General features: G+C 40.2%; 1 protein-coding gene across 1 annotated transcript in view; it reads left to right on the forward strand.

Moving 5' to 3' along the window:
* Positions 1–454: 454 nt before the first annotated feature.
* The window catches only part of LRRC7 (leucine rich repeat containing 7), a 1,701,172-nt gene continuing 1,685,877 nt past the window's right edge, over positions 455–15,749 (forward strand). Inside the window, exon 1 of the mRNA XM_086936257.1 lies at positions 455–496. Within this exon, the coding sequence (XP_086792383.1) occupies positions 484–496 (13 nt within the window). The 5' untranslated portion in view covers positions 455–483. The remainder of the gene's footprint in view (positions 497–15,749) is intronic.

Here is a 15,749-nt window from a genome sequence, read left to right on the forward strand (position 1 = left end):
TTCAGACCTGAAACCTTTTTTTTCGGGAGAGGGTTAGTTGGCAATAAAGACAATCTGAAGGGACTCACACTATCCAGTGCACGCCTAGAACCTGACCATAAACCATAAATTAATTACAACATAAATTACTTTTTTCAGTAGTGAAACGTTTTAGCAATTGTGTGTTGACTTCTATAAACAGTTGTTAAATTAATTTTACATTCAGTAAAGTTTTTCATTTTCTTTGTCTACAAATTTTAATTTTTACACCTTAAACCTTTGTGTAGACATCTAGCTAAATCAAAAACAAATCCCCAAATAAGTGCATGTTGTATTGGCAATAGTAGAAGATAAAAATAAAGAATGTCTGAGTATGAAAGTATGAAATTATTTTCGATCCAATGCTTAAAACTCAAATACGCTAATAAAAAAACACTGTTTTTCTTTCTCTTAGGAAGCAGGAATGGCACATTTCTGAGATTCAACCTGTGGACATTCACATTAATGAAAATAACCAGTAAGTCTTACAAGTTCCATAAATCGCACGCAACACAGTGACTTATGATTTTATATGTTAATTGTTGCCAGAAATTTAGTGATCTCACAGTTGACCTTATGAATATATTAAAAATGCAGACAGGCGCTCCTATATCGAAGGTAATAAATCATCGAGTGCTCACCACAATATCTTACTTCATGATGTTGGTATTTCCTTTTATCTTTCTCTGACTCTCTCAACCTATACGAGAATGTTGCTAACAAGGATGAGGACGGATTGTTTTTTCCGTCTACTAACATTTCCCACCACAAATGACTGGTCTACTAACCTGGTAGTCTGTCCTTGTGACAATGCTTCCAAGCAATCCAACATTCACGTCCTTTTATTTGGCAAATTTTATGTCTGGGGTAGAAAGAAACATCTCCTCCCACTCCTGAAATTGTGGGGCTTACGACAGTGTAGGCTAGCCTTACTCAAGCTATACATGCTCGAAGATGAACTTACAATTACTGCAGCTGCTAGCTTTTTGAAATTTGCAGTAAGGTGTAGAGCGTGTATGGATTGACTGACTTCTGATTCCCGACAGCCATAATTTGTATAATCTCAAAGACTTTTTTTCTATTCCTTAATTCTATGTTTTATGTCTGAGTTTTGAACTCATTTTATTATGCTGTATTAAATGTGCTTTTATGATTTTCTTTTGCTAAAATCGAATAAAGCTATATTTGAATTGAATTGAATATTAAAAATGCATATTTTGAATGCTGTCTGTTTTCTCTGTGTCAGCTGGCAACCTGAAGTTAGGCCTTTTCTTATATAGAACTATAATTGCGGTAATACTTCATGAACCTTTTATATGTTACCAGTTGTGCAAGTCTGTTTTCTGATCATCCTTTTACAACTAGTTCTCACTTTATCTAAGTAAGGTAACTAAATAGATTGATTGTTTGACAGACTTCAAACTGAGCTCCAAGTGTCCAATCACATTGTTCTATCTGCCTCTACACTCCACTCCACTATCATTTCCACAACTAGGCACAGTTTTAGGATAAATTGGCCAGGGAAGATTTTTGGAATCCTCTTTCTTGTTTCTACCCCCAGTTCACAAAATGTGACCATGGACATAGCACTTTATATTTCAGGGGTTCGATATCTTTAAATTGTGAAATATTTCATCCTTCAAGCATCGAATATTTGTAAATGTTACACATTCTGTGATTAGTTCTGAGCAGCATGATAGTGAGGATATAATTTACTCTTTCAACTTTAGGACTTAGTTAACATTCACTTCCATATGTCTATAAGTAAAAACATTCAGCAATAGTTATGAAATCAGTGGCTCAAAAAGAATATCCATTGATTGAAAGCAGCACTAGAAAGGCCCAGCCACTGTCCTTTTCCTACTTCAGTCATGTGAGCACATTAGATGAAACATTTTGACCTTAAATGACGTTGGCCCTGATTAAATGTAGGTCAATTAATTCTAACTCGTCAAAACTCATGTTTGCAGAGGGAGCGGAATTAGAGTGGTGTGGAGTTTCCCACATCTGCAGTCTTCCCCATAGGCATGTCAAGCCTGCCAGTACATATTAAAGAAAAATCCCCAGTAAGTGCATTGGCTTCGGAAGTTGCCACAAATTATGGATCACCATAATTAGCACAACATTTCCCACATAATTTGCAGATTTAATAACAAATGTTTTTTTTAACTCAAATGGGCAAAAATAATACTGACCGAAAATGCCCCACATAATTTGCCTTATTTGCTACAGAATTTAGATAACCTCGCCACACAATTTAGATAGCCATATGATATAATCCTAGTGGCCCTTACAATAGCAAAGACCTACAGACTGGTTTGGAAAATGTCATTATGATGATGGAGCGAGTAATTCACAGTGAATAAGGAAATATTTTCCATATTTGACAGCACCCTGGGAAATATGGGTGTTATGCCACTGCATTTCGTGCAAAAGAAAGACCCAAACATGTGATGGATAGATGGATGGATAGATAGATAGATAGATAGATAGATAGATAGATAGATAGATAGATAGATAGATAGATAGATAGACAGACAGACATTCAGATAGGAATGCCCACACTCTTCCGAGAGCATGGTATTAAGGATGCTGTCTTGAAGAATTATGAAGTCCATCAAAACAAGCATTGGACATTTCTTTAGGTCTGGCCTTGATGTGGTGAACACTGACTCTGATAGGCACAACACTCCCTTGCACTTACATGGGTGCAGCCTTTTACCTCTGTTATCCTGGAATTAGGGGCAAGTAACCAAGAAAGAGGGTCTGTCATGCTCTTGTTCGATGTAACATGGGTACACTTAAGATTGTATGAGAAGAGGAATGAAGCATGTGATAATGCATGTGGAGCTGAGATCCATAACCAGCAAGGTCCTTGCGCACCACACAAAGTCTCCTGACTAGGATATATTTATTCACCGTTATCTGTGTATTTAATGGCCATCTGTGGAGGACGTGTAACTGTTTAACATACGTGAGCCACAGTAAATAAAATTACCGTATGTGGCAGATGCATCTCGCAAAATCTGAAGGTGACAGATAATATATATTTAGGAATGCAACACTGCAATAGCTGCCTGGATTACCAACCTTCTCACTTCAATTCATAGACGAGGGAACTTTCTCATTAAGCTTTTCAAATGGGAGTAACTTGTACCTAAGATCTTGTTGGCATGCATTCCGAAGGTAAGATCAGTGTTAATATTAATAAAAACATTTTTGTTTGTAACTGGGAGAGGGCCAAGACCCAGTGACTAACAAACACATGTAGTCTGCTCCCATTTTCTGTGAGGTGCCCTGTGGCAATTGGTGCACTCACATGCTTTAATTCTGAAAAACAGCAGTGGTCCTATATGGCAGTTTAGAAAACATGAGGCTATTCACAATAAAGAAGCATTATAGAATGTCAGACCAAGAAAAGGGAGATGTATCTTGTTGCTTCTGTCAGAGAGTTTACAGCGTAAATCCCAATTGCACATTTGCATTTGGGAAATAGTTAAAAGTGTAAAGGCCTTTCCTATTGTGTTAGTCCTGAATTTCACAATGTTACACCCCTTCCTATAATATTTACGAGAGTTCACTATGTAAAAACACTTTAAATTGCATTTATAAGAGTTCACAGTGGAGTACCATTCCTATTGCAGTTGTCAGAGAGTTCACAATATTAAGCCCCTTACCATGTTGTTTGTCAGAGAGTTCACAACGTAAATGTCCTTCCTGTTTTACATGTTAGGGAGTATATACAACATTAAATCCCTTCTAGTTCACTTTGCACATCCCTATTACATTAGTCAGAGTTAACAACCCTTTTCTTTTTGCATTTGTCACAGTTTGCAATGTAAAACCTTTTCTAATTGTATTTATCACAATATGACACTCCTACCTTTGATGTTTGTGTTCACAGTGTAGGTGGAATTACAAATTGGAAGAGCTTTCACAGGGGATTGCAGATTAAACAGAGTGCAAATCACTTTTCCAACAGAAATTTCACATGGGGCAGCTAATACTGTGAATGTGATCGGCTCCCGTTATCTGTGAGATACTCTGTAACAATGTCTGCAATTGAAGGCCCTAATTTTAAACCTGCCAATTGTAGTATATGGTCCTACTGGAAAACATGAATGTTTCCACAATCCAAACCTTTAAGTCTACTTGCTTTGTTTAGTCAATCCCTATGTAAAATGTGAGGCCCACTGCTTCCCTCCATTAACATTTAATAACCAATACAGCAAGCTTGTTGGATGTAACCTGAAAATTATCATGGCTGTCTCATCTGTGCCCAGAGATACATATCATAGGTTTTGGCTGACCTAAAGTATACAACATAAAGTCTTAACAAGCTTTTACTATGTCTGGTGCTATTGCATTTTCAGAGAATTCACAATATAAAACTGATTCCTACTGTATTTGTCAAATACTTCAAAATGTAAAGCATCTTCCTATGGTGTTTGTTATGGAGTTCACAATATAAAATCCTATACTACTTCATTCGTCAGATATTCTGCAGCATATTTCGGTACAAACGTCAATGTGAATTCAGTGAGACAAATGTAGGTCAGCCTATTATTTTTTAATAACATGAAGGCTTAGTCAGCTGATTTGTATTGTTTATGCAACAGTTTTACAGGGGGTGAATCTTACCACAATCGAAACGTCTGCATGAAATGGAAACCAATTTCTGTGAGAGTAGATCACAAATAAATTGCAAAATTCTTTAATAATATGTAAAACATGCTTAATCCAATTCACAACAGCAAGCCTTTCTTATTGACCCCCAAACATTCACCATGGAAATTAAATGGGACCATGCACGGAATATTCATAAACTGTTAGTAAGAATCGAAAGGACTGTGCCCACTTTGGATTTTTACTTACAGGAAGTTGGATGTTTTGGAGCCAAATCACAAAGGCATGAAAGAGTACATCACATACCGCTCCTATATAGTACTACTTCCTATACTCTAAAACGCTTTAGTAAATCAGCCCCATCATGTCTGAAAAAGCACTTCACATTTTAGGTAATCATCAAACTATCGCACATTTTTCAAATAGGTTTGCCACTTAGTTTTGCAAGATGTAACTGTGCCAAGACTTTGTATCATTCTTATCATGTTTACTCAATTGGGTGTCAACAAATAGATGTGATTGAAACTTTTTGTTCTATGTTGGCATTTGCTAAGTTTCATCCTATCTGAATACAAGTGGACCTTTGATAGATGGGTTTCAGGTAAAAAAAAGTATAGGGTGAATCCAGCAACTCTTATTTTGATTCTTCTTAACCCCATCAGTGAAGATGTTTCCATGTACTGTATTTTGAAAATCTTTGCTTGGTCCCAGTCTGTGGCAGCAGGCACCCACTTTAGGAAATGCAGGATAAACTGTGGCAATGCCACTATTGTAACAAAAATGTGCATTGTTGCATTCGAAGGTGTGAATTTACGATTGCAATGGAAGCTGCATAGCATTGACAGGTGGGGTAACAGTTTCAAACCACCACTCCATCTTCCAATGTAGGGGAACCTTACTGATTTTGAGGAATATGGGAGGTTCCTCTCCAAAGCCAGGTGCAGTGTGTGACTTCACTCACCTTTGGAAAGACCCCTGGGACTCTTGGTGTCCCTTCACGAGTGCTGTATTTGCGAATAACTTTCTAGTTGTTTTATAGTTTGTGTGTCAGCCGAGAGCTTGTTTGCCCTAACTCTCATATTAGTAATATGCAGTGGGCACAGGGGGAAAGGGGTTCCAACATTTACATGCCCTGTATGCATTATGTGTGCACACATTCTGTATTCTAGAAGGGACTGTACACGCATCTGCAGACCAGTCTGTGTTGTAGCAATGCCTCCAGGTTCAAAAGGTTGTTGCAAAAGCCTGTTGTGCGCATGAGGCGTATTTGTAATCAGGCCAAGGATCATCCAAGGGGCCACTCCTGTTGTACCCCAATTTTCCCTCTCTCTCCACTATTCTACTGTCTCCCATCTCACAGTCTGCTTTGGTGTTCAAACAGTTCTAGTTTCCCAAAGATGATGCTGCCCACTCTCATTTACTCTCCCTGTTACACCTTCCTGCTGTACTTTAAAATTCTACTTTCAGTTTGTTTCTGGTTCACCCAGCAGGCAGCCGTCATACCACACAGCAGGGTGGGTTCAAATCTCACTATGGATCAGGTAGGGAAAGGGCTGTAAATCCACAACAAAGATGGGACGAGATATCATGCCTTCCCTTGCTCTCCTATCAAGCCTATATAACTCACTAAACGAGAAGGACCTCTACTTTGGGGTAATGAAAACTAGAATAAATCCTCCACTTTTGGAGTGGGCCGGCTAGCCCCACAGGGGTTAGAAGAGAAAAGAGAAAGAAAAAACAATAACAAGACCTTGGATGGTAGCTGGAAATTATAGTGTCGAGTTACCTCTGGAGGTAAAGAACCTCTTTGTGAATCTCAAACGGTTATAAATACTGCCCTCAAACACTCCATTAGTGGCATACTTCATCATAGGGCCACTACGACAGCCTGAGGTAGACCAACGTCCAGGACGGAGCGCTAGGTAAAACAAAGAATATAGAAAATAAATCATTTTCAAGATAGGGATATTTTTAATTGTTTTGTTCATTACATACATTGAGGCTAGTACTTGGCTATGATATGACGAGAAACATGCAAAAAGAAAAATGCATAAAAGCAGCAATATGGGTGAGTTGGACCTGAAAAATAGAAATAATTTAAGTAAAAAAAAAAAATCAAGAATCATGTCTGTGTTTGGTACTGTTAAATAATTAATCATTCAGAAATGGCTATCTGAAATGTTGTATAAAACAAAGACATTTTGCCAACTAACAAAGAGTATATAAACACAATGTTAATCTAATGTGTTATGCTAAGAGTAATCCTACCAGTAGTTACTGGTCGCCCTAACTGTTCTATGAGAGTAGGCCGATTGGCCTAGTGATTTATGTAAATCCCTGTGAAGTCATGACGCGTGCCTAGTGGCACAGTATTCTATATGATTGTGATTTAATGTGTTTATATGGATAATACAAAGGATATTTTTATATAACCTCATGTGGAGTTTATTTTGTGGTGTGCATAATGTGTGACTGCATTGTGAGTGTGTTGTGCAAACACTTTACACATTGCCTCTGGGATAAGTCTGACTGCTCTGCCAAGCTACAAAGGGGTGAGCAGGGGTTATCTTCGGGGTGTAACTCCCTTGCTCTGACTAGAGTGATGGGTTGTGCCTGGCTTAGGTACATACCCAGCCAACCAGAGACCCCATTTCTAACAAAGAGCAATGCATATTACCTGATAACAAAATCTACACTCAAACGCATTTATTAGCAATGTTTTTCATGAAATAATACCCCAATCATACGACTCATACAGTAATAGTCCTCTCTTGAAAATGGCTGAAATGCTTACAAGGATTTTGCTGCATCTGGAAAGGCCTGCATTGCATCATCTGTCCGGGACTTCAGGCATTAGAAAGTCTGTGCATTCTTGCCACTGTTGATACTGAGATGACATCCACTTAATATTGAGAAGCATCATGTTTTCTTTAAAATGTCTCTTCTTGTCTATGGCATGCATTTCATTCATTCTCTTCACTGTTTTGAGAATGCCTTGTAATTAAGTATTTTACTACAATGGTGCAATTGTTTCCTCTGCACAATACCAATTGAAGGTTATTTCTGGTTCTGGATAATAACACGTCAAAACGTGCACCTTATCTGCCAATTCATCTCGGTTGTGTCAAGGTTCTCTGTATTGTCTTTTGAGTGTATTGAAACCCGTTATACATCATAACATGCGACAAAACGATTCCAGATGCATGGCTTTAATCATGATTTTAATAATGGCAGTGCACCGTTTTCTGTGAGTTATAACTTAATTACAATAAGGTTTCCCTTACCCTTCCACGAACAATTTTCATAAATCACCCTGAAAGGAAAACGGTCTCCAGGGCTGCGCCGAGCGATTATTGTAAAACGCTACACATACAAATTAGCCATGTTGAGACGACGAGACGGCCCTGCAGCAAGTCCGCTACCAGCCCTGAGGGATGCTGGGGGTGGGAGAAGGAACTGTGCTAGTGATGACTGCTAGCTGTTTCTGCAAGAGTGGAGAATAGCTAAACACGACTGTTTGTGAGAACATGTGAAATACGCTATATTTTTGTCATTTTAATAGGCAAGTAAGGTGTTATCAACTTTTTAGTGGTCTTCCTGAAATGGAAGCTAGCTAACAAATTAATTTCAGAAGCTGTAAAAAGCAGACTGCTCTCCTCAAATACCGGAAGTCAGGTGTGTGTGTGTTAAGCATATAGTGAATGTGAGCGAAAATTTTTCTAGGTGTGTTTGGCGAGCTTAGCTTCAAGAATCAATAGAGAAATATACAGAAGACGCAAAACCTATAATATGCAATGTTTATAACATCAATTAATTTCCTAAACCTGGTCTATCACATTGTAACCCCTACAATAAATATCCCATTTGAAAACAAACCCATATGTACTATAACATGTCTGTCTGTCTGTCTGTCTGTCTGTCTGTCTATCTATCTATCTGTGTGTCTGTCCAACTGTCTGTGTGTCTGTCCATCACAAGTGGGAATCTGCAGTTGCGCCTCAAAAGCCTGTCACTTATTATAAAGAAATGATTTCCGAACGGAACTGTAATACCTTATTACAGTTGAGTTCTGAGTCACAATGCCTTCTTCCAGAGCAAACAGAGGAGGGGAAAGGCAGCTACGGCCGGCAGTGGGAGTACCTGCAGGGCGGTGACGTAGGGAGGGGGAGGGGCAGGGTGAGAGGTAGTAATGTATGGATTACGGAGTTTTACAGGTAAGTAAACATTTAAATAAATAAAATGAAGTTCTTTGCGCGCACTGCATCACATTTGGGGATGCAGTGCACTCAAAGAAATTCGTTATATTTATTTAAATGTTTACTTACCTGGGAAGCTCTGTAATCCATACATTACTACCCCCACCCAACCCCTCCCCCTCTCCACGTCACCGCCCTGCCGGTACTCCCACTGCCAGCCCGGGCTGGGGAAAGGCAGGTCAGATCAAAGACCATTAAAGCAACTGTTCAACAAAATGAAGAAATTAAACATTGCTTTTCTTTCTGCCCTATTTTTCTAGCTGTACATTGACAAGAAGAAAGGAGATATTAATGGCAAGATGTTTATTTTTTGCTATTTTCGAGTAATTATAGAATAGATAGACTCTGTGTGTTTCTACTGCACCTTTCTTTTTTTAAAATAGAAACTAATACTAAACAGCTTCTAATATATTTTTGTAACAAATATCTAACAGCTTTTTTGATGTGTTAAATTTTGCACTAGAGGTTCTATTTTTATTCTTCATGTTTTCAGACAAGCGCTTTCTTTCATAGGAAAGAGCTATGTGGTGTGACTGTAACATGAGCAATAAAGTATCACATGTAATACATGATAAAGATATTGCAAGTCACCCTGGAGGTACATAACCACAAGCTTTGCCCTTTTTTTCCTCTATATGGTCATGGAACGCCTCTGTGATTTGCAGTGTCCACATAATGTACAACAGGATGCTCTTTAATCTATCTATCTACCGTTGGCATACATAGAATGCATAGAAATAAACAGTGTTGTGGATCCACTACTAATATAATTACAGACTCCAGGGAATGTCGAGGAGGGAGGTGAGATCAGGCAACAGGGCCTGTCAAATGTACAGCTTTGGTTAAATTCAAAATTACACACACTTTTAACACTAACATGTCCACAGCACACAGGTTCTAATGTCAGCTCAGTTTAGGCAGTCGATCATATCTCTACCTTTATAAGTATGTAAAATATGTTTTGAAAACATAAACCAATTTTCATAGGAAAGAATCTTTAAGAACTTTTAGGGCATCCCCATCATCTTAACAAATTTGTCAAACCAAGTGTTACTGATAATATGGTAGTGTTATGATCGAACAAGTGAAAAAACAGGCCTTGGGGCATAAACTGAGCTTGAAGTAGTCATGGATAATGAGCAGCATTGCATTCCAGTCATTTTAAGCTTAGATGTATAATTGAGGCTTGCACCTGCTACCCAATATGTGAAGTTACATTTCAGCAAAGCTAGGAATTTATTTTTGTGCAAGAAGGAGATTGGTGTTTTTCATCCAAGTGAAGAAACTGTCAATTTATATCAACTTATTTCAGATCGTATACGTTGTCAACTCGCCTTGAATTCCAGATGGCCCTGTCTCGATTTAATTGAGCGCCTTTTGATTCAACATCATTCTTTTACGGTTATTTGTGTAGGATTAGCAAGTTTAGGTTTTTGTAATCCTGTTGAATAGAAATCCACCTTTTGTGCTTGTGCTTACATTGTTTGGGTCTCCATGGCTCAGACTTGTGGTAATGTTTTAATTGAAGTGCAGTTTTATTTCTTAATGTGTTGGTGTAAGGAAATATGTGTGCTTTGTAAGACGTAGTTGAGTACACAGCCATTTATTCCACAACTTAAGAAATTCAAACGATGTACCTGCCAATAGGTGGAGTACTAACATTGCTAGATCACGGGATACCTTTTGTGTGAGGGAACTATGTCAACCTGTGCGCAAAGTATTTTATTTAACCAAACAGCAATTGTAAATAAATCATTTACCTCCATGGTTTTCTGCCTCATATCCTTGCCATGGGCACCTGGTGTTTTAACCTTTGTTGTGGCTGAGGCTCTGCTCATCAGGTCTCAACAATATCTACTCTGTTTGAAAGGACACCCATTGTTATTTCCTCAAATTGCCACAAATGTCATTCTGTTAAATCAGTTCCTTCTACTGAAGGATGTTGTGCAATTGTTCAAAGTCAGATATGCGGTACTAAAGAGATGTATATTGTTAGGAATTAAGATATTAATTTATCATTACATAAAAAAGCAGTGGTGAGGGAATCTCTGCTTAACCCCTGGTGTCTATAAGCAATTCGTTTTCATAGTAAAAATATTTATTGAGCAAAAAGACACCATGATCATGAAGCTAGTTTAAGGGAAACTGGATGTATGAATATTTAGAGTTTAAGGCAAAAGGTGCCTAGAAAAAGTACAGTAACCCTTGAAAGTTACTATTTGCGTTTTCAGATCAACTTCTATGAAACAGAGGTCAGGTATGTTCAGCTGATCATCCCAAGTAAAGTTTTTACCTTGGGATTTAATCTTTGAAATAGAAGCTAAACATCTTCCAGCAGGGCCTCCTCCTTCAGATGGAGTTTATTTTACTTAGAAGTCCTGCTTCAAGATAGCAAAGCCCAGCTACCACCTGGCAGGCCTTCAGCTCCTTAGCCACTCCTCTATTTAGATGAGCTCTACTCTCATCTGACAGGAGCACTTCACCTTACCTGCCATTTGTCACTGCAGTGAATTTAAACTACATCTTAGTCAGAGCACAATGCAAATACATGTACTGTGCCGGTACATATAATACATGGTATCTGAGGATGTTTATCTCAGAGTACGTCAATGCACTTCTTCGCTGTCTGTCTGTCCCGGTATTTCAATAGTCATTTAACGGTTGCATTTGAAAACTCTTATTTCAATATGCATTTTTAAGAATACCCTTCTAATATACAGCAGGCACTTCATTTAAGGCTTTTTTGGATAAAGAAGACACGAATGGAGTTAGGAGAAAAGGGATAAAACTACACAACTGAGCCAGGGGTAAATTGTGTATATGGGGACTCTAGGGTAGTTTAGTCACCATGAAGCATATTTCAAGCAAAGAACTTGTGCTGAGTTTTTGCATGGACTGGCTAGAACCTCATTGCAAAAGTCTGCTTGGCTGACTCTTTAAAATGCCATGCTTAACCCACTCTTCCTTGAAGTGATTCGTGGGAGCAGGGCAAGTGCATCAACAAAGATATAGTATTGATGAATAATGGCTTCAATTGAATTTAGAAAAACTTCAACCTTCCTCTTAAAATTAAACTTGAATGCTGTTTATTTGCTAATGAATTAAATAAAATATCTAATCATGTGTACATTTGTTTGATGAATATTTGTTTCTGTATATTTTGTGTATTGTTTTGTGGTTTTAATCTTTGGAAATGCTTAGACAGGGCTCCTCGATTTCCAGTAATGATTTAGGGGCCGATTCCGATCTCTGTCGGTAGGCCACCGAATCGGGTTCGGCATTAGTGGATCCGATTCAGAGGCTGAATTTCCGTCCGAGTCATACACGGGTCCGGACGTCGAAGTACGATGCGAACAAGCGCGGAATCTCCGTCTGAATCGTTTCTGGGTCCGAACCGCTCCGTACGACTCGGTCACAAACAAACCGTGGCGAGCAATGGAAATGTTTCACGACCACGCTAGTACGATGCTCGATTCTGACAGCAGGATTGAGTCGGAGCATCCGGCTCACAATAGCTCCCAGTTGGAATTCAGGGGTCTGCGTCGGACCCCCTGTTACCCGCAGCCTTACGACTCAGACACAGGAGGAGACCCATTGGTCTCCCCAATACAGGCATGTACGGTGCAGATGGCACCGACGCGTACCCACTGTAGGGGGCACACTTGTCCGCAACTTACCCATTCAGTCAATGGGAGCCCATGTACGCGTCGTACGACCGGCTCCCTTTGACTTCTATGGGAGTCCGACCGCCCCGGGTCCGACAGCATACGGCCCCATCGTACTCCCTCAGTCGGACTGCAGGAGTCTGGATCAGTCAGAAAACACCCCGGATCCGGCTCAGTCGGAGTGCTTTCTGACCCAGATCGGATTCGGCCCCTAAGTGGTGCTCCCTGGTTTAAAAAAATTACTCAGCGGGATTTCACAGATGGTTTATACTGTTTAGATCAGGGGTCTCCAACCTTTTGTGTAGTGAGAGCTACTTCTGGTCAGTGAAAATCATCGTGAGCTACCAAACCCCAAGCAACTCGCACATTTTTCAGAGAGACCTCTCACGCCCAGTTTCATTGCCATTAAGGTTAAAAAACCTATTTTCTTGAGAGCCCACTATCCCTAGAAACACTGAAAGGATTGACTTTGGATTTGTGTTGTGTTGTCAAACCACTTTACAAAATTTCACAATAATTGCTTCAAAATCAAGACCTTTTAATAGCTGTCAATGAAATAATCATTGTAATGCAGCTCAATTAACAAACAAACAGGAAAAGCAATCCTACCTTCAGTGTGGAACTGTAGGATGACCTCTAAGGCTGTGTAATCTGGTAGCCTGGCATGGGCAGTTCCAAATCACTTAATCTCCCAGTGCCTAACAAAAAGTAATTTGTCCATTTGTAACGTAACTGGTGCTCATGTAAAGCGCTATGATAACTTCGGTTCTAGTTTGCGCTATAAAACTGCAAACAAAAAGAAAATGACACAGTTCCCCTTGAAAAGTACATTCCACAGGGCCCAGCCTGAAGAACATCACTGCTGTTCAAGACAAGCTGGCATACTATTGCAGCCATACAGGAAGATGATGGGTACTGGGCAGCATGTGTGAGCCTTGGCTCCTGGCCAATAGGTGGAAATGTATTAAATAGGTAGGGTCATGACATGCCACATTACTGACATGTGGGCTGTACGTTAAGAAGACTCACAGACACAACAGTGAGACAACAAAATAAAGCATACGCCACGATAGTGACACAACACAAGGCGTGAAAGAGGAGGCCACTGCTTGTCAGAATGGGGAAGAAAAGAGGCCCGGGCACCAAATTAGAAGTGCAAGTCTGAGGCTTAATCCTATCCTGTGTGGAAAGTGTAGGTGTGTAAAAACATGAGATGGTGAGAAAAGGTGTTAGGACAGGCTCTACTACTGAACACACATGAGAATGCAACAATTGTCCTATGAGACTCACTTATCACAGTACATCTCATACTGTTGAGGTACACAACGTCGTAATGGAATCATTGATCACTTATCAAATAATACCAAAAATGATAACAGAACAATTCTCTCTTAGTTTCCACAAATAACTAACTTACTAGGAACGCAGTGCAATATGTAATGGTAATGCAGATGACACACTGCTCAAACGGTGGACATATACAAAAATGACACTGTACAAAGGCCCACGTTGTTTGTAAGATGATCTGAAACAAATATGATAATTAGATAGTAAATTAAATAGCGCTACATACAAGGACACTTTCAGTTTTTATGGCTCTTTTTTCCATTTCTTTTTTTTTTCATTTAAGGTACAGGGAGATTAAGTGATTTGTCCAGAATCACAGGATGTCGGAAAGTAGAAAGATGCATGATCCCAGCCCGGAGAGCTTGCTCAACCCCTGCCACCAGAGCCCGACAGTGAAGGTGCACAGCTCTTCGGTGCCCTCCCAATGAAAGACAGAAAGTCTGCCTCTATCAAAGCTCTTCCTTTTTTGCCCAGTGCTCTGACGCCCGTTTCAAGGAGCAGGGGAATGTTGAAGCGAGCGAGGGAGTGGAAGGACAGGATTAAAGGGTTGGTCGGACAATCATATATATTCGTACAGCCAGCGTCTCATCCCCGGCCTGCACAAACACAAACATATCCCTTGGACAGGTTCTGTGACCTTGGATGCTCGGAGTGCAGGCGGGTGGATTGCATAGGTTTGTGAGGCTGAAGAGGCAGGATTCAAGCTTTTTTTGTGTTGCTTTGCTAGTTTGCTGTATTACCCAGTCCCGGAATCTTGTGAAGATTATTAGAAGCAAACGCAGGGAGACAGCCTTAGGTCGTTGCTAACAGAGATTCGCTGTGGGGCTGGGCTCACCTGGGGGGGTCGGCCTATAGGTGGCTGGAACACACGGTGCCTGTCACAACCCCGGATCTCCAAGTACAGGCACAAAACCACAATTCAAATGACTGTACAGATCTGCTAGCTACGTTACCGGAATAGTGCAAACTGGTGTGTTTTAGCCACCGTACATCAGAGGACTTGGAAAGAAGATGACCAACCGCTTCTCTATCTCTCAGTAAAAGACCATGCATGCTGGATGGAGGCTTACACATGACGGCATGCACTATTGCAGGGTCTTTAGCAGGCTTGGCCTTTAGTGTCGTATTTCAAGACTCCATGCCGGATATGCGCCCATGGCTTACCTGCTGCTCTGGGATTTCATTTGTGCGTTTTTATATAGCTCGGACTTTACCCGAAGGTGTCAGAGCGCTTCACAATAGGAACAGAACTGATACATGCAAATATTACAAATTAACAAATTACAAAAGCAAAAGTTACATTACATGAGATAACGATTAGCGGTGAACAGAGACCCTCACAATTAAAAGAGAAAGCGTGCCACCTTCTGTTGTGGAAGACACGCATGGGGACTGCAGGTGGAAGGAGGGACTAACTGGGCACCTGCTGTCATGGCCTGCATCCCGGCTGAGCCCTCCCGCTCCTATCCTCTTACAAATAAATAAAAGAAAAAAGTAGTTTGGCTTGGGAGACGAGACGCGCTAGTGGCTAATTAGGTAACTGCGGAATTAAGTTAAAAGAATTCTGATCCAGGCTGTCCCCCTTGACCCCGCATTATGTGATCCTCGGCAATTTTCTTGCCATTAGCTCCCTCCCATATGTACGCCAGCCTTCCTGCTGCTCATTGGGCATTCTCAAGCGGAAAAGAAAGCTACAGACCCAACACCTGAAATCACCAATGGCAGAATACGGAGCTGCACAGTATTTTTTATTCTTTTTGCAATTTTATAAAGCACAAACTTGAGGGCGGAAGCCGCCCGCCGTTTTTTTGCCCCAGTCTGTTGAACACCGGCCCTT

This window comes from Lissotriton vulgaris, chromosome 1_1 (assembly GCF_964263255.1).
Source record: "Lissotriton vulgaris chromosome 1_1, aLisVul1.2, whole genome shotgun sequence".
In the NCBI taxonomy this organism is placed as follows: domain Eukaryota; kingdom Metazoa; phylum Chordata; class Amphibia; order Caudata; family Salamandridae; genus Lissotriton; species Lissotriton vulgaris.